The sequence below is a fragment of the Oncorhynchus mykiss genome, chromosome 25, assembly GCF_013265735.2.
Source record: "Oncorhynchus mykiss isolate Arlee chromosome 25, USDA_OmykA_1.1, whole genome shotgun sequence".
Classification (NCBI taxonomy): Eukaryota; Metazoa; Chordata; class Actinopteri; order Salmoniformes; family Salmonidae; genus Oncorhynchus; species Oncorhynchus mykiss.
In genome coordinates, this window is record NC_048589.1 from 16627980 (window position 1) to 16647820 (window position 19841).

A 19841-nucleotide genomic window follows, 5' to 3' on the forward strand; every position below is an offset into this window, starting at 1 on the left:
ATGATCTTTCTCCATGACAGGAGTCATGTCAATTCAGTCTTTAATAAATAAATATAATTGATAACAAAATAATATAAGGCGACTGGGAATTCATTAATCTAGTCTACATATTCATCATGCCCATAACCTCATTATTTAACCACACTTCGTTTATGCAAATTATATTAACCCATGAAAACACATACATTTATATATTTCAACTTAAATTCTGTTCCACTGAACATAATTTGTTGATATTTTTGACAAACTATCCGAATAACTATAGAATAACTTGGAATTTTAGTTCAGATGTATACATTTCAGTCACTGTGAAGGCTTCGCCTGTGCAAGCTTCGAGGGCAGCGACCTCGCTCGTGCGATACCACAAATACACGTCATATACATTATCCGGTTAATTTACATATAACACCGCCCAGAGTGGGGATGAACATCATAATCCATTTATTCTGGGCTGTCTCTGAAGTAGAAGACAAAAAACAGCTGGAAAAGTTTGGGAGAGTGTGTGACGAACAGGGCCAAGTGCTTCGAGAGACAAGAACCGAAGCTTGTTGGGCTCTTTGCCCCAATTTTGGATTACGGTATGGACGCTTTGAAGTCGGCTGGAAGGGCAATAATTCGGAGCCCCAGTCTCGCTAAACAGTCATGGGGTGTAGGCAGACATAAAAGTAAGTATTGGAAGCGAGTTGACTAGCTAGCAAGTGGATACAAGGTTTGCGAAAATGGCTGATGACTAGTCTTTTCTATGTAGCTACTAATAATGCTAATAACCTAGGATCCACCTAGCTAACGTCATATACTAACGTTACTCCCGTTTCCTGTATCCCCCCCCTCTGTAAAGTTAAGTACCTACTTGATCGTGGGAATCGTAGCTAACAGGCGACTGAATGTATGGTATGCATTGCCGTTTTCTATGACTGCCAATTGATAATTTGTTATGAAATGTGTTTAAACGTGACATGTTTTTCCTTAGGGAGCGTGTCTCCCGTGTTGGCTTGTCAAGAACCTGACAGACCGTCAAATGCGTCGCCAAAATGGCCATACATGCCAACTTTGTGTACCGGTGTTACGATACTGTTTGGTAACTTAAATTAACTAACTAGCATGCTCAATATCTGACTTCGAAACACTAATCATTTGATATTCAACTGATGATGGCAGGTTGTGTAAATGTCATGTAAACACCTTACACCTTATCTTAATCGTCATAAGGTCCAAATTGAAGTAAACATACGCTGGTTAAAACACCTGGTTTTCTGAACAATCTTTCAAATATTACTTGGACACCTCAATCGACGTTCTAGCGGTGTATTTGATCTGCGCATGTGCTTGCAACAACTGAGCGAGCATCCCTATTTAGCGCGAGTGAAGTGAGTTCGAAACAACTGAATGTATCGGACGTTTTAATCGAACTATTATATGAATATGTATATCCACGATTCCATTGTTGTGTGCATGTAACTGTATTCATTTTGAGTTCATTTTCTTTCGGTTTATGTAATGGTAGGTAACAAACTAGTTAAGTGTTTTTTTTCACAGACGTGAAGAACGTCTATTCCGCCACGTCACCGTGGAGTGGAACTAGCATGCATCGTTCTGCTATTTTAGACAGGTCTAGATCATGGAATACTCTTGGAATCAGCAGGGCTACCTGTTATCGCGCTGGTTATTACCTGTTACATTCACTTCGATTTTGGAACTCGAGCAGGTTCAGGGCTTGAAAGGTATGGGAGCTAGAAGAGCACCGAACGCGAAAGTGACTCAAAACAAACCTGGCAACACGCTGTTGCTATGTGCTAAAAAAAAATGTGTGAAGTAGTGGTGGTGTTTTTTTTTTGTTATAGCCCCCCCCCCCCCCCCCCCTTCAGGGCTATATCATTATAATTGTATAGCTAATAGGCTGTGTATTTGTAGATCGACTGATGTGAATGAACCTACAGCAGCCAATGTAACAATGGCTGGGCTGGAGTCATTTTTGCTAAAATAATTATATCAGCCAATTTACCAAGTGTTGATCCTGTGTGTTTAAAAGGGGTCACTTGGTGTGCTTATAGGCTACATAATGTTACCCAAAACTGAAACTAAATCGAGCCCCCTTTAAAAAATTATTCACACGGACAAGTAGCATCAGCGACTGTTCAGTCAGTTGTAATGATGAATTGCATAAAATGAACAACTCTTTACATATCTCTATTCTCAAATGACATAGCATTCATATTTGTATTCCTAGGCATTACTAATCAAACTCCACAAAAAAACAATCAATAGAGCACACAGACGATCGATCAGATGACATTCACATGAATTATTAAAATATTACTTGCTATTCTGTTTTATCAGTGATGTAGTGGTAAACTAAACGCCAGTAGGTGACCGTGGTAAGACAACCACTAACATAAATTAAAACATTACTTTTCTAGAACTGTATTGTTTACATTTTAAGATGTGAAGATGTTCATATTGAAACATATCATATTTTTTTAGTTCCTAACTTGTTTGATACAATTTGTACAGGCCCGACCCAAAGTTTGGGGTTGTCACGAGTTACCACAGTCACAAAGTCAAAATGGTCTATAGCCTATTGTAAAAATGACTAAAAACGAACATTTTCTTTTTGGTCATAATTTAAGGTTAGTTATAAGGTTAGCAGTATGGTTAAGGTTTAAAATCAGATTTTAAGAAGATGCATGTAGAAATGGGTGGGTTTTAGTCATAACTTGTGGCTGTGGCAACTAGGGACTACCGAAGTTTGGGAACCACTGTATCAGTGATGGAAAAAGTACCCAATTGTCATACTTGAGTAAAAGTAAAGATACCTTTTTAATAGAAAATGACTCAAGTAAAAGTCACCCAGTAGAATACTACTTGAGTAAAAGTATTTTGGTTTTTAAATATACATAAGTATCAAAAGCAAAAGTGGAAATAATTAAAAATTCCTTATATTAACCTAACCAGACAGCACCATTATCTTGTTTATATAAAACAAATGTATTTACGGATAGCCAGGGGCACACTCCAACACTCAGACATAATTTACAAACGAAGCATGTGTGTTTAGTGAGTCCGCCAGATCAGAGGCAGTAGGTGAGTGTGTGAATTGGACCATTTTCCTGCTAAGCATTCAAAATGTAACAAGTACTTGTGGGTGTCAGGGAAAATGTATGGAGTAAAAGTAAATTGTTTTTAGGAATGTTGAATAAAATGTAAAGTACAGATACCCCCCCCCCCCCCCCCCCCACCTGGCCTGCATTGTACTAATCTCTCTGCTTGCTTCCTTTCTCTCTCCATCTCCTCTGCTTCGTCTTGCATGCATTGCAGCCTCACCACTGAGCGACCAATCACATCCCAGTCTCTTAGAAGCCTACTCTCTTTAAAGCAAAGTTATTAATGAGAACTTAGTAGCTTTTTTTTTTTTTGCTCCTGTTGAGGTAGACTCTGTTATAACTTTAGCTTTTTACTTCATCTTTCTAGCTGGCTAAATAATACTAGCCAGAGCCTTAAATGTTACTGCTATATAATTCTCTGCCAACAGCTAACCACCTGACTGACATATCTAAAAGCGACTATTTGCCTGGTGTGAGCTCAACCTCCGAGAGTCTGTTTTTGCTTGTTTGGGGGATGACACTGCAGGAGCCGCAGGGCGGTTTTAAAATGGAGCGCAGCGTCTAGTTGCCAACTTGAGCTGCCTCCAAGCTGGGGTAGTTCATTTTACTTAAGGTTATGGCTATGCCCTCGGCCTGTGCAGCGAGAGGGCGGAGTAAAAAGGCGAATCCAGGGGACGTAGGCGAACATAACAAACAAATCACTGTTCATGATTCCACTCATTCAAAAGAGGCAGGCGTGATTCGAACTGTCAGATCAAGACTTTAAGCCTTCTGAGTAGTGATGCACTGACATCACATTTTTGGCCAATACTGATATCCAAAATATTTCTTGCCACAAAAAAACGACACCGATATTTAACATTTTAGCGGCCTTTTATGCATTCTAGTATAGTTAACACACATGGACGCAGTGGTCTAAGGCACTGCATCTCAGTGCAAGAGGCGTAACTACAGTCCCTGTTTCGAATCCAGGCTGTATCATATCCGGCCGTGTTTGGGAGTTCCATAGGGCGGAGCACAATTGGCCCCGCGTCGTTCGGGTTTGGCCGTCACTGTAAATAATTTGTTCTTAACGGACTTGCCTAGTTAAATGAAGGTTACACACACAAAAAAACTGACCAAAAAGTGATTATGTTGTCATTTACGTATGTCCCCATAACCAGTAAAATATAATCAAAACCTATTTTTTTCACTGACTTGCTGTGCTGTTTCATTCATTTGTTCAGTCGTTTCATTCTCAACCAGGATTTTGTCATACATGTCAAGCAGTGAAGTTTCAGCTCTGTCTGTCCGTGGCGCCTCTTCCTCATGCGCACTGTCACTGTGTCCGTTTCCATCTTGTCCAGCTCAGTATGTAACATTTCACGTAAACCCTGTTTCTTGTCTGCATCGAAGTAGCGGTCCTTGTACCTAGCATCGAGCATGGTGGTGACGCAGCACAGTAAAGAGAGAATGCCACCGAATCGCTTGTTCACAGCCTGTGTCGGCAGTTTTGTTGAGCAGGAGTTTCAATTCCATGACAGAGGGTATCACTTCTGCTGCAGGCGCAGCTGATTAGCTTATTTCTCGAGTCAGTTGTTCGAATGGAGCTAGCTAGTGTGTTCATGTTTCAAACATGTTCTCACATGCCATTAAAATGGCAGCAGCGGTATGACAACCAGCACATTCGTGAACATGAAATACGACTTTCCTCAGTACGAAATCCTCGATGACCCACTGTGTTGTCAGACTCCGCATGCCAATGGGGCTGATATCGCTGGTCCAAATGTCAGTCGTGAAGCTAATGGCAGTGACACTTTTACTGTGTAACTCTGGTAGGGCAACATCTGGAAAAATAGCGCACTTGGTAGTGTGTACCGGTGCTCTACAAGTCGGTGAAAGCCAACATCACCCACTACAGAGAACGGTTGACGGTCAAGGGCAATGAATTCCATTATCTTGGCGTTAATGGATTTCGTCTTTTGAGTTGTCTCAATTACATTTTGGTACTCTTTCAAATGTCTGCTCGACTTGTTGACTGATCGATCCACACAGCAGACATTGTGGACGAGTTTAGGAATGCTGTGTTGCACGTGTAGCGCAACATTTTACATGCCGTTATATAGGTGTGCACGTCAGCGGTAAACTAGATTTCAGGCCGATACCAATGTTGGCATTTTTTAAGCTAATATCGTCCGATACCGTTCGATCTTCACTGAAATATCGTGCATCCCTACTTCTGTGGAACAAAAAAATATATATATATATACACACACACACACACACACACACTAGAAGTCGACCGATTATGATTTTTCAACACCGATACCGATTTATTGGAGGACCAAAAAAGTTGATACCGATTTAAATCTGCTGAAATATTTGTAGTAATGACAATTACAACAATACTGAATGAACACTTATTTTAACTTAATATAATACATCAATAAAATCCATTTAGCCTCAAGTAAATAATGAAACATGTTCAATTTGGTTTAAATAATGCAAAAACAAAGTGTTGGAGAAGAACGTAAAAGTGCAATATGTGCTAATTTTTCAGTTCCTTGCTCAGAACATGAGAACATATGAAAGCTGGTGGTTCCTTTTAACATGAGTCTTCAATATTCCCAGGTAAGAAGTTTTAGGTTGTAGTTATTATAGGACTATTTACCTCTATACCATTTGTATTTCATCAACCTTTGACTATTGGATGTTCTTATAGGCACTTTAGTATTGCCAGTGTAACATTATAGCTTCCGTCCCTCTCCTCGCTCCTCCCTGGGCTCGAACCAGCAACACAACGACAACAGCCACCATCGAAGCAGCATTACCCATGCAGAGCAAAGGGAACAACTATTAGAAGGCTGAGAGCGAGTGACGTTTGAAACGCTATTAGCGCGCGCTAAATAGCTAGCCATTTCACTTCGGTTACACCAGCCTCATCTCGGGAGTTGATAGGCTTGAAGTCATAAACAGCGCAATGCTTGACACACAACGAAGAGCTGCTGGCAAAACGCACGAAAGTGCTGTTTGAATGAATGTTTACACGCCTGCTTCTGCATTCCACCGCTCAGTCAGATACTTGTATGCTCAGTCAGATTATATGCAACGCTAGATAATGTCTAGTAATATCATCAACCATGTGTCGTTAACTAGTGATTATGATTGTTTTTATAAGATAAGTTTAATGCTAGCTAGCAACTTACCTTGGCTTACTGCATTCGCGTAACAGGCAGTCCCCTTGTGGAGTGCAATGAGAGAGAGGCAGGTCGTTATAGCGTTGGACTAGTTAACTGTAAGGTTGCAAGATTGGTTGCAAGATTGGATCCCCCGAGCAGACAAGGTGAGAATCTGTCCTTCTGCCCCTGAACAAGGCAGTTAACCCACTGTTTCTAGGCCGTCATTGAAAATAGAAATGTGTTCTGACTTGCCTAGTTAAATAAAGGTATAAAAACAAACTTTATATATATAAAAAAAATCGGCAAATCAGCGCCCAAAAATACCGATTTCTGATTGTTATGAAAATCGGCCATTCCGATTAATCAGTCGACCTCTAATACACACACACACACACAGAAACGTATTCGGACCCCTTGACTCTTAATACATTTTGTAACATTACAGCATTATTCTAAAATTGATTCAATTGTTTTGTTTCCCTCAATCGACATACAATACCCCATAATGACAAAGCAAAAGCTGTTTTTTTTAGACATTTTTACAAATAAAATAAACAGACCTTATTTACGTAAGTATTCAAACTCTTTGCTTTGACACTCAAAATGGAGCTCAGGTACATCCTGTGGTAAATTAAATTGATTGGACATAATTTGGAAGGAAGCCCACCTGTCTATACAAGGTCCCACAGTTGACAGTGCATGTCAAAGCAGAAACCAAGCCATGAGGTTGAAGGAATTGTCCGTAGAGCTCCGAGACAGGATTGTGTCAAGGCACAGATCTGGAGGAAGGGTATCAACAAATTTCTGCAGCATTGAAGGTTTCCAAGAACACAGTGGCCTCCGTCATTCTTAAATGGAAGAAGTTTGGAACCACCAAGACTCATCCCAGAGCTGGCCGCCCGCCCAAACTAAGCAATCGGGGGAGAAGGGCCTTGGTCAGAGAGATGACCAAGAACCAGATGGTCACTTTTACTGAGCTCCAGAGTTCCTCTGTGGAGATGCCTGAACCTTCCACTCCTCAGTAAAAGGCACATGACAGGCCACTTGGAGGCACTTGGAGGCACCTAAAGGACTCTGACCATGAGAAACAAGATTCTCTGGTCTGATGAAACCAAAATTGAACTATTTGGCCTGAATGCCAAGGGTCACATCTGGAGGAAACCTGGTCACCTTTCCCTCAATCCTGACTAGTCTCCCAGTCCCTGCCTCTGAAAACCATCGCCACAACCATGCTTCACTGTTGGCATGTTTTTCAGCGGCAAGGACTGGGGGACTAGTCGGGATCCAGGGGAAAGATGAACAGAGCAAAGTATAGAGAGACATATGTGATAACCTGCTCCAGAGCGCTCAGGACCTCCGACTGGGGTGACAGTTCACCTTCCAACAGGACAATGACCCTAAGCACACAGCCCAGACAATGCAGGAGTGGCTTCGGGACAAGTCTCTGAATGTCCTTGAGTGGATCAGCCAGAGCCCGGACTTGAACCCGATCAAACATTTCTGGAGAGACCTGAAAATAGCTGTGCAGCAACGCTCCCCATTCAAGCTGACAGAGCTTAAAGAGTACTGAGTAAAGGGTCTGAATACTTGCGTAAATGTGCTATTGAAATTTTTATTTTTAATACAAAGTATTTTACCTGTTTTTGCTTTGTCATTTTGGGGTGTAGATTGATGAGGGTAGGAGAAAACAATTTAATACATTTTAGAATAAGGCTGTAACATAACAAAATGTAGAAAAAGTAAAGTGGTCTGAATATTTTCTGAATGCACTATTCTATTGTTTTTGTACTCTATGTCAATTACATGTCAATTACGGGTCAACATCTATGTAGTGCTCCCAGCGTTGATCAAAGCTGCAGGATTCTCACAATGGCTTTGATCTCTGGCTTCAGTGGGTTGTCATACAGACAGCAATGCAATGTTGGTGATGCGCAATCACCCGGGCGGGTGCACATGGTCACACTACTGTAGTATGGCTTGTCAAAGGAGAGGCATAGCCTTGGTTTCACAGAGAGACTGCCCCCTCCCTTGTCTCATCTTCCTTCCTAGACCATGGCGTCGTTGACAGACTTGGCAGCATGATGCCACATGTGCCCTGCTGAGCCATCAATTCTTTGTTTTGGTCAATTTTTTTCTGGGGGAGTAAAGAGGCTTTCTAGAGGCCTAGTCCCAGTCCCCGATCTCTCCTGGCAGGGATGACTTGTGGAAGATGGTAATACCCATGGTTACAGATCTATGGCAAAGTTGCATCTTCATATTTTCTGTTGACCTCTCAACACACATGTCATGTGGGCCCTGGACTGTAATGGCCTCTGGTTTAGACCTGCATTTCCTCTCACCCACACTCTCTTCACAGCAAGGTACGGTAGTGCTTATGGTCATAACACTGAACCACTCATTATAACTGCCTCTTGTTTCCATGTGGTTATTTCAATACAGCATGGCTAGATCAGGTAGCTGCCGTCAGCTGTTGATAGAAAGCAACTTGTTTCAGCTTGTCGTAACAGGAAACTGAACCACTGCTGCAAGACAGTCCTTTTCGTTGTGAAAGTGATGCATGCTGCTTTCAATGCTGAGACCACGAAACGGAAGTATTCAGGACTTTGTTATTGAGATGTCTGGAGTCCATGCAAAGCACCTACCAGTCCAAACGCACCTGGATTAAATGTTAGTGTCCTCTACCCCTACATGATGTACGCTAGATATGTGGGATTCTACCGAAAACATTCTGACAACTCTTGGCGCTCATGCTTTGGGCTTGGCCTTGTAAATGCATGCCAAATTTTATTTTGGCATCCATGCTAAGAGCATTCCCCGCCCACACATTCTGTCCTTTTGGTAACCTTGCCTTTATTTGTTCATAATTTATTGATCCCATTGAGATCCAGTGTTGTTTTCAAGGGAGACCTCTCAAATCTGCAGCAATTATACAATGACACAAAAAGCATTAACCACATTGAGCATAATTCAAGGCATTCATAGTCACAAGGAATGCAAATGTGGTCTAAAATCAATTCCAATCCCTGTAACAATTCTGGAGAATGTCTTTTATTATTATAATAATAGCACATTTCGTCATAGATTGCGCAGTCAAACTAACATCCTCTAAAACCACAAGTCAGTTGTCTTCTATTTTCCATACCCTGTCTGACTTCAGCATAGAATAAAATGTGACACCCATGTCATTTCCCGCTGGCTTCAAACAGCTCTTGTGATTTTGCTGTTGACAAAGGCTTACACTGCACAGCTCACCATGTCTGAATTGCTTTCGTTTGTCAAAGGATATTTCACATCAACAATTACCATCTTTTCAGGTCAATACATTTGGTTTCTTTTCTTAATACTTTCTTTCCAATTCTATATTTGATGTTTGTCTGTGCTTTGGACACATTGCGTAAGTGCTGGCCTAGGACCTGTCTCTGCTACCTCCCTGGAGCCATTCCTACATTAGAACTATTGGATTTAGAAGCTTGACCAGTTGATCCAGGATAATCACAGATGGAGGCCTGGGGAAATCCCCAAGTGAATGTAACCTGAGGTCAAGATGAAGCGCAAAAACCATTTGCTCTTTATGGCTGTTCATTTACCTGCCACTTTATGGCTGTTCATTTACCTGCCATGAGTTTTTTTTTTTTCTTCTGGTGGTTGCTGAAACATCATGATCATGGTGTTATGTTGAAGAGCGTGGCCAACTGGTTATTGTGGCCTGTGTGACCAGAATATTATAGGTGACATCATGGGGAGAGCCATATAACCATAGAGAAGTAAAAGTCTGTAGGCTCTACTTTTGGTGCCCTACTACTGGTACAGGGACTGTCGGACATCTCATTCCAAAATCATGGGCATTAATATGAAGTTGGCCCCCCCTCCTTTTGCTGCTATAACAGCCTCCATCCACTCTTCCGGAAGGCTTTTCACTAGATGTTTGAACATTGCTGCGGGGACTTGCTTCCATTCAGCCACGAGCATTAGTGAGCTCGGGCGCTGATGTTGGGTGGTTTAGGCGTGGCTCGCAATTGGCGTTCCAATTCATCCCAAAGGTGTTCAATGAGGTTGAGATCAGGGCTCTGTGCAGGCCAGTCAAGTACTTCCACACCTATCTCGACAAACCATTTCTGTATGGACCTCGCTTTATGCACGGGGGCATTGTCATGCTGTAACAGGAAAGGGCCTTCCCCAACTGTTGCCACAAAGTTGGAAGCACAGAATTGTCTAGAATGTCATGGTGTACTGTAGCATTAAGATTTCCTTTCACTGGAACCCAGGGTGCCTAGCCTGAATCATAGAAAAACAGCCCCAGACCATTATTCCTCCTTACCAAACTTTGCAGTTGGCACTAGGCATTGGGGCAGGTGGCATTCTCCTGGCTTCCACCAAACCCAGATTTGTACGTCGGACTGCCACATGGTGAAGCATGAAGTTTCCACTGCTCCAGAGTCCAATCGCGGCGAGTTTTACTCCACTCCAGGCAGTGCTTGGCATAATGCCTGGTGATTTTAGGCGTATGTGCGGCTGCTTGGCCATGGAAACCCATTTCATGAAGCTCCTGACGAACAGTTCTTATGCTGATGTTGCTTCCAGAGGCAGTTTGGACCTCGGTAGTAAGTGTTGCAACTGAGGACAGATGATTTTTACACACTTCAGCACTCGGCGGACTCATTCTGTGAGCTTGTGTGTCCTACCACTTCGAGGGTGAGCCATTGTTGCGCCTAGACGTTTTAATAACAGCCCTTACAGTTGTCCGGGGCAGCTCTAGCAGGGCAGACATTTGCGAACTGACTTGGAAAGGCGGCATCCTATAACGGTGCCACGTTGAAAGTTATTGAGCTCCCCAGTAAGGCCATTCTACTGCCAATGTTTGTCTATGGAGATTGCATGGCTGTTTGCTCGATTAATGTTTTTTTTTTAAATGTATACACCTGTCAGCAATGGATGTGGCTGAAATATCCAAGGGATTCATTTATTTTTACAATTCTCTACATTGTAAAATAACAGTGAAGACATCAAAGCTATGAAATAACACATGGAATCATGTAGTAACCAGAAAAGTGTTAAAAGAATCTAAATATATTTTAGATTCTTCAAAGTAGCCACCCTTTGCCTTGATTACACCTTTGCACACGCTTGGCATTCTCTCAACCAGCTTCACCTGCAATGCTTTTCCAACAGTCTTGAAGCAGTTCCCACATATGCTGAGCACTTGTTGCCTGCTTTTCCTTCACTTTGCGGTCCAACTCATCCCAAACCATCTCAATTGGGTTGAGGTTGGGTAATTGTGGAGAATAGGTCATCTGATGCAGCACTCCATCACTCTCCTTCTTGGTCAAATAGTCCTTACACAGCCTGGAGGTGTGTTCGGTCATTGTCCTGTTGAAAAACAAATCATAGTCCCACTAAGAGCAAATGAGATGGGATGGCGTGATGAGACAAGGATATCCCTACCGGCCAACCCCTCCCTAACCCGGATGACGCTAGGCCAATTCTGCTTCTGCCTATCACCGCTCAGTCAGATACTTAGATACTTGTATGCTCAGTCAGATTATATGCAATGCAGGACACGCTAGATAATATCTAGTAATATCATCAACCATGTGTAGTTAACTAGTGATTATGATGTTTTTTTTTATAAGATAAGTTTAATGCTAGCTAGCAACTTACCTTGGCTTACTGCATTTGCGTAACAGGCAGTCAGTCTCCTTGTGGAGTGCAACGATAGAGGCAGGTCCTTATTGCGTTGGACTAGTTAACTGTAAGGTTGCAAGACTGGATCCCCCGAGCTGACATGATGAAAATCTGTCATTCAGCCCCTGTCGAGGCAATTAATCCACCATTCCTAGGCCGTCATTGAAAATAAGAATGTGTTCTTAACTGACTTGCCTAGTTAAATAAAGGTATTAAAAAATATATATTTAAAAATATAAAAAAATCGGCGCCCAAAAATACCGATTTCCGATCGTTATGAAATTCTTGAAATCAGCCCTAATTAATCGGCCATTCCGATTAATCGGTCGACCTCTAGTTTCTTTGCAGCAATTCAGCCATGAAGGCCTGATTCACCAGTCACCTCTGAACAGTTGTTGACATGTCCGTTATTTGAACTCTGTGAAGCATTTCATTGGGCTGCAATTTCTGAGGCTGCTAACTCTAATAAACTTTTCCCCTGCAGCAGAGGTAATTGTGTCTTCCTTTCCTGTGGCAGTCCTCATGAGCCAGTTTCATCATAGCGATTGATGAGTTTTGTGACTGCACTTGAAGAAATTTGAAGTTTCTTAATTTTCCAGATTGACTGACCTTCTTGTCTTAAAGTAATGATGGACTGTCCTCAGGTCCTCCGAGAGAGAAAGAAGGAGAGAATTAGATTCACACAGGACACCGAATAGGACAGGAGAAGTACTCCAGATATAACAAACTGGCCCTAGCTCCCCGACACATAAACTACTGCAGCATAAATACTGGAGGCTGAGACAGGAGGGGTCAGGAGACACTGTGGCCCCATCCGAGGACACCCCCGGACAGGGCCAAACAAGAAGGATAAACCCCACCCACTTTGCCAAAGCACAGCCCCCACACCACTAGAGGGATATCTTCAACCACCAACTTACCATCCTGAGACAAGGCTGAGTATAGCCCACAAAGATCTCCGCCATGGCACAACCCAAGGGGGGGCGCCAACACAGACAGGATGACCACATCAGTGAATCAACCCACTCAGGTGACGCACCCCTTCCAGGGACGGCATGAGAGAGCCCCAGTAAGCCAGTGACTCAGCCCCTGTAATAGGGTTAGAGGCAGAGAATCCCAGTGGAAAGAGGGGAACCGGCCAGGCAGAGACAGCAAGGGCGGTTCGTTGCTCCAGAGCCTTTCCGTTCACCCTCCCACTCCTGGGCCAGACTACACTCATTCATATGACCCACTGAAGAGATGAGTCTTCAGTAAAGACTTAAAGGTTGAGACCGAGTTTGCATCTCTGACATGGGTAGGCAGACCGTTCCATAAAATGGAGCTCTATAGGAGAAAGCCCTGCTTTCAGCTGTTTGCTTAGAAATTCTAGGGACAATTAGGAGGCCTGCGTCTTGTGACCGTAGCGTACGTGTAGGTATGTACGGCAGGACCAAATCAGAGAGATAGGTAGGAGCAAGCCCATGTAATGCTTTGTAGGTTAGCAGTAAAACCTTGAAATCAGCCCTTGCTTTGACAGGAAGCCAGTGTAGGGAGGCTAGCACTGGAGTAATATGATCAAATTTTTTGGTTCTAGTCAGAATTCTAGCAGCTGTATTTAGCACTAACTGAAGTTTATTTAGTGCTTTATCCGGGTAGCCGGAAAGTAGAGCATTGCAGTAGTCTAACCTAGAAGTGACAAAAGCATGGATTAATTTTTCTGCATCATTTTTGGACAGAAAGTTTCTGATTTTTGCAATGTTACGTAGATGGGAAAAAAGCTGTCCTTGAAATGGTCTTGATATGTTCTTCAAAAGAGAGATCAGGGTCCAGAGTAACGCCGAGGTCCTTCACAGTTTTATTTGAGACGACTGTACAACCATTAAGATTAATTGTCAGATTCAACAGAAGATCTCTTTGTTTCTTGGGACAAGCATCTCTGTTTTTGTCCGAATTTAAAAGTAGAAAGTTTGCAGCCATCCACTTCCTTATGTCTGAAACACATGCTCCTAGCAAGGGCAATTTTGGGGCTTCACCATGTTTCATTGAAATGTACAGCTGTGTGTCATCCGCATAGCAGTGAAAGTTAACATTATGTTTTCGAATAACATCCCCAAGAGGTAAAATATATAGTGAAAACAATAGTGGAGCCAGATGAGCGACTGCCAGATGAGCGACTGCCAAGAGTGTGCAAAGCTGTCAAGGCAAAAGGTGGCTACTTTGAAGAATACTCAAATATAAAATATATTTTGATTTAACACTTTTTGGTTACTAAATGATTCCATGTGTTATTTCATAGTTTTGTCTCACTATTATTTTACAATATATAGATAAACCCTTGAATTAGTGTGTCCAAACTTTTGTCTGTGTGTGTGATACCATTATTGTTAAGCAAGTGTTAGGCTATACAGTAGACTGTTTGGCTTTCGAAACTCTGAAAACCAATGCTTTGTTCATGGAGTCTGAGGCTATTTACAGCAAGTTGAAGGCCTTCAAATCCAATTAAAGGACAAGTTTATTTATGTAGCCTCCTGGATGAGGTGTCCCAGCTGTGGCATTGGGACTTTATCTACCCCTCTCTATCTCTGTTCTGAGGGCTGTCAATTAATCTAAGAACAATGTGCGAAGGGCTGTATGTGTAAAGGATGTCACACTGCTTGCTGTACCACTTCCTCACACGCATGTTAACAGCACAGGCCCTTGAAAATAAAAGAGCCGCGCACTCTAGGAGCTCAGATGCAAAAATGTAATACCAACGTTTCGACAGCCAAGCTGTCTTCATTAGGGTATAATCACAAACATCTGAGCTCCTAGAGTGTGCGGGTCTTTTATTTTAAAGTTTCTACTCCGCTAGCCAGCACCTTGTCTTAATAGGTGTGCGTTTCTTTTTCTTCTATAACAGCACAGGCCCTAGCTGACCACTGGTTTTATCCCTAACGGCTGGGACAATTCCCCTCCTCCCCCCTCTTCCTCACTTTCCCAGTGGATTTGATCAGTGCCACACAGCACGTGTCTCACTGTTGGGACTTACAGGCCAGCGATTAGAGTCTTATCTGATCTGCTAATCCCTTCCTCCAGTCAGCTGGAATTGTTTTGGAAGCACACCAAATCAAACGCTGATAACTACTCTGTGTTATGCAACAATCTAGTACTTTCTCCTGTACCATTGTAAAGTAGGGTGGTTGGTCGGGTGTATAACATGAACGTCTAGCAACCCGAAGGTTGTGTGTTCAAATCTCATTACAGGCAACTCTATTTTGGGGAGCCTAGGGGTTAGAGCGTTGGGCCAGTAACCGAAAGGTTGCTGGATCAAGTCCCTGAGCTGACAAGGTAAAAACCTGTCGTTCTGCCCCTGAACAAGACAGCCTACCAGGGAACAACGGCCATTGTAAATAATAATTTTAATTTTAAAATAAAAAAAGTCTGTAAGCCTGTAACTGCTGCTGTTGACAGAATATTTTATACGGGCTGACATTCATTTCAGAAAGCATGTTGATCATTTTGTCAGAATCTGCTCAAGTTGGATGCTATTTGTTAGTTAATAGTTTTCACCTGATTTGGCAGAGTTTGTGGACACAGATGGCCCCAGACAATAGTCAATGAGTTATGATGGGCAATTCTGGAGAAACAAAACATTGACATCAGGACAGATAAGTGCACTGCTTAACTTACTTAATTTTCTTGGTTCCTGGAGGAACATAGGGGCCTGTACTAAAGTTTTCCAACATTGCACGCCTTGGGTTGCTTTCTAGACACCTGCGCCAGGTCATTGTTGGACATCCTCTTCTTTGCTTTTTTGTTGAGTCCAATCCAGGGCATGTTTGGCAATGTTCTCTGGACCGTGTGACCAACCCATCTCCACTTACACTCTTGGATGGTGCTCGAAACGGGCTTCTGGTTGGTTTTCTTCCACAGGTCTATATTAGAGATCCATTCAGGCCACCATATGCACAAGATTTGTCTGAGGCAGGAGTTGCTGAAAGCCAGTAGATTGTGTTCCAAGCTCTTGATCAGTCTACATGCCTCTGCGTGGCCAATGGCGGACTCTGACCAACATTTTTAATGTCCTTCTCTTGGCCACAGATAGTGTTGCTGTTTTAAAGCAAATTTCCTGCAATTCTATACATTTTTACCATGGCTTATGCGGTGTTCTTATGCTATCTGAGTGACTCAAACATAACAACATCAATGGTGGCCCCATGCCATTATTTACATTTATTTGTACCTGACTTTTTAATCTGGTGGTTGTTAGGTCTCAAAGATCTTATTTAAAAATATATAGCTCGATTTATCTTTTCTACATTTATATCTGGTTTTAGTCATTTAACCTCCTTAAATGTAAGTCACCATATTTGGGGACACTTTTATTTATTTATATTTTTTAAATTCAGTCTGGGAGCGGTAACCCCTCGGTGCCTTCAAATCTTTGACTTGACCATATGTGGGCATATGAATTTATAAGGGAAGGCTGAGCCAATGACCTCATTTCAAGATGGCTGCTACCTACATGCCGGTTAGTGTTGTGAAGCATTAACGAAATAAACACTGAATACGTTGATACACACCAAAAGACGAGAATCCACAGATGAAGAGATCTTATTTGTCTGCCTGTGACCTACAGTTATTGATCACCAGCCCGAGTGGTGGATGCAGAGGATTTGATGACGTTTCATGAGCCATCCCTCCCCAGCAAGCGCCCCCACCGGTCAAGGTCTTCACCCCCCACTGCTATGCAATCACCCTGTCTGATGGTTCTACATCCACCACTCCGCAGAGACCCACTCCTCTTCAACCACCTCCACTGCAGGCGCTGGCACTACTCCCCTCTCTGTAAATTCATCTGGAGGTGCAGGGGCAGGGAGGAGATCTATGCCTCAACAGAGAAGAGGGAGAGGCAGTGGAAGCAGCACGACAGAGGGAGATGACACTTATAACAGGTGCCATACGGTCCTTGAAGATGAAGAGCCAGAAAAATGTAGGTTTAAACTCAAATGCCCACAGTTGGTTAGTGATGAAACACACTCCCTTACAGCTGTTTCTACTTTACCACCTCTGTACTGGGAACACTAATTAGAAATGCCAACAAGTATGGGGACAAGAAGCAGCAGGGGGAAGGAAGATATCCTGGAAACCTGTCACCATGGGTGACATGCTCAACTACATTTCCTTGGTGATTTTACTTGGGACTGGTAAATGTATCAAGACTAATTGACAACTGGAGCAAGTCCCCACTCTAGCGGTTTGAGTGAAAACCGATTATTGGCCATCAATTGTACTTTTCACATGAGTGACCCACAAAATGATCAGGCAAATGACCAGACGGGGACTGCAGGGTATGATCATCTTGCATGAGTCAAGCTCCTTTATCATGACATGGTGGAGGCATGCAAATCTTACTTCTAGTCTGCGCAAAATATGTCTATAGATTAGCGCATGGTTGCCTCAAAAGCTTGAATTGGCTTGAAGCAATATATGAAAAATATGCTCATTGTGCTAGCTGATTCTGCCTACACGTGGAACTTTTTCATCTATGAAGGCAAGGCGATCACACCCACTGGGAAGACCTTAGTTATGACTCTGTCATGCAGCTGATGGACTTCCCCTTACTTGGCAGTGGGTACAAGCTCTTTGTGGACAATTATTATACTAGTCCCATGCTTTTCATAAACCTTGAAAAAGACCATAGGAGTGTGTGTCACCATTTGTTCTAACAGAATCGTTTTTCCTAAGACCAAGGTAAATGACATGACAAACACAGGGGAGAGGGGGATCATACATTGGATCAGAACTAACAAGCTGCTTTTTGGGAAATGGAAGGACACTAGGGAAGTAACCATGCTCACCACACAATATAAGGCATTCAATAACGACCATTTCTCAAGGAGGTTGAAAAATGCCAATGGGGCATGGGTCAGGAAGAATGTTTCTATGAACTACTACAATGCCAGCATGGGGGGTGTCGACCTATCTGATGCTCTGATAGCCTACTACCAGGTCCCTCTACAATGCCAGGAAGTGGTATAAGACTTTTTTTGTGGACATTGCTACAGTAAATGCTTTCGTTCTCCACAAGCAGATGGCCAAAGCAAAAGGTCAAAACCCTCTCTCCTAGTTGGCTTCTGAGAGCAGCTGGTGGTGGAAATGGCTGAATTGAAGAATCTAAAATATGTTTTGATTTGTTTAACACTTCTGTTTTACTACATGATTCCATATGTGTTATTTCATAGTTTTGATGTCTTCACTATTAATCTACAATGTAGAAAATAGTAAAAAATAAAGAAAAACCCTTGAATGAATAGGTGTCAGCTTTTGACTGGTACTGTATATGAGTGCAATAAGTAGAGGACAACTGTAAAGAAATCCACTCTTATTTCTATGTGGTGTGAGTAGGTAGTATGCAGGTGGGCAGAGCTAAGTGTTTTTTATTTGATTTATTTCACCTTTATTTAACCAGGTAGGCTATTTAAGAACAAGTTCTCATTTACAACTGTGACCTGGCCAAGATAAAGCAAAGCAGTTCGACACACAACAACAGAGTTACACATGGAATAAACAAACCTACTGTGGAAAAAGTTTATATACAGTGTGTGCAAATGAGGTAAGGGAAGGCAGTAAATAGGCCATGGTGGTGAAGTAATTACAATATAGCAATTAAACACTGGAGTGATACATGTGCAAAAGATGAATATGCAAGTAGAGCTACTGGGGTGCAAAGGAGCAAGATAAATACAGTATGGGGATGAAGTCTATGGATGGGCTATTTACAGATATGCTAGGTACTGTGAGCTGCTCTGATAGCTGGTGCTTAAAGTTAGTGAGGGAGATATGAGTCTCCAGCGATCAAAAAAAAAAAAAACTTTGTTCGTCATTGGCAGCAGAGAACTGGAAGGAAAGGCGGCCAAAGGAGGAATTGGCTTTGATGGTGACCAGTGAAATATACCTGCTGGAGTGCGTTGGGCTTGCTCTCGTCTAAACAATGCCTCTGACAGGCCTGCATTCTGCTGGGGATCAGAGTGCTTAGTTACTGCATGGACAAGTAACTCTATGCAGGGTCATTCATTCAGCTTCAATCAGCCAGGCAGCATTTAGCTCTGCTCAATAAGACACTGTGCAGGGAGCTCTCAACTGTCAGAAGCTTGTTCAGGCTCTACAAAGGCAAAACTGTTGATACAGCAGGCTTGACTTGCTGAAGATTCAGGTGTTGTTAATAATTTACCTGAATGTTTTTGTTTGTATGTAAACTGGAGCAGCAGAGCAGAGTATAGCTAGCAGAAGTCCTTCAGCCAGCCTGCCAATGGAATGAGGAAGTGTAACTAACGGACTATTATTGACTAACTTTTTATTTAAAAAATGTTTAACTCGTGTCCGTGTGGCTTTACAGTTACTGGATTGTTGCAATGATGGAGAACTTGAGAGGCTACTTTAGGTGACATGTTTGTCTCTGCCCATGTGTAAGTTGAGTAGGTTAACCCACGTCAGCTAGCACTCTGCTACACTCACTAAAGACATAGTAACCTGATCCGCCTTGTCACCACATAGCCTACATGGTGTAGAGTAGGTGGATCTCTGAGAGGGGCGGGTTTGTTTTTGATTTATTTTCTATTTTAATTATCTTATTGGGGGACAGCGTACCCCTATCAACTAGTGAAGATTCTGTCTTGAGATTCTTAACGCCCATGTCTAGAACCCCAAAATAGAAATGATAACCATCCTATTTCCACACTGTGGAAATGCACAGCCATGATGTGCGTATTCATTCTCTGTCATTGAATGCCTTTGTCATTCACTCGCTCTGAGTCTTACTATCGCTGCATTCACTGAGAGCCCGTGCACATTTCCACAGTCATTACATTTGGGATGTGTTCAGACCCTTAGACTTTTTCCTCACTTTGTTACGTTAGTCTTATTCTAAAATTGCTGTGGA

At 42.5% G+C, this 19841-nt stretch overlaps 1 protein-coding gene across 8 annotated transcripts in view; it reads left to right on the forward strand.

Annotated features, from left to right (window-relative positions):
* Positions 1–386: 386 nt before the first annotated feature.
* LOC110505442 (low density lipoprotein receptor adapter protein 1-B) overlaps positions 387–19841 on the forward strand; it is a 54675-nt gene continuing 35220 nt past the window's right edge. For 2 of the 8 annotated variants that reach the window (XM_021584652.2, XM_021584657.2), the window contains exon 1: positions 393–665. In XM_021584652.2, coding sequence (XP_021440327.2) covers positions 581–665 — 85 coding nt within the window. In that variant the 5' untranslated portion in view covers positions 393–580. Of the gene's footprint in view, positions 666–774; positions 892–19841 lie in introns of those variants that run through there. The other 6 variants (XM_021584659.2, XM_021584655.2, XM_021584653.2 and 3 more) reach the window with 6 other exon arrangements.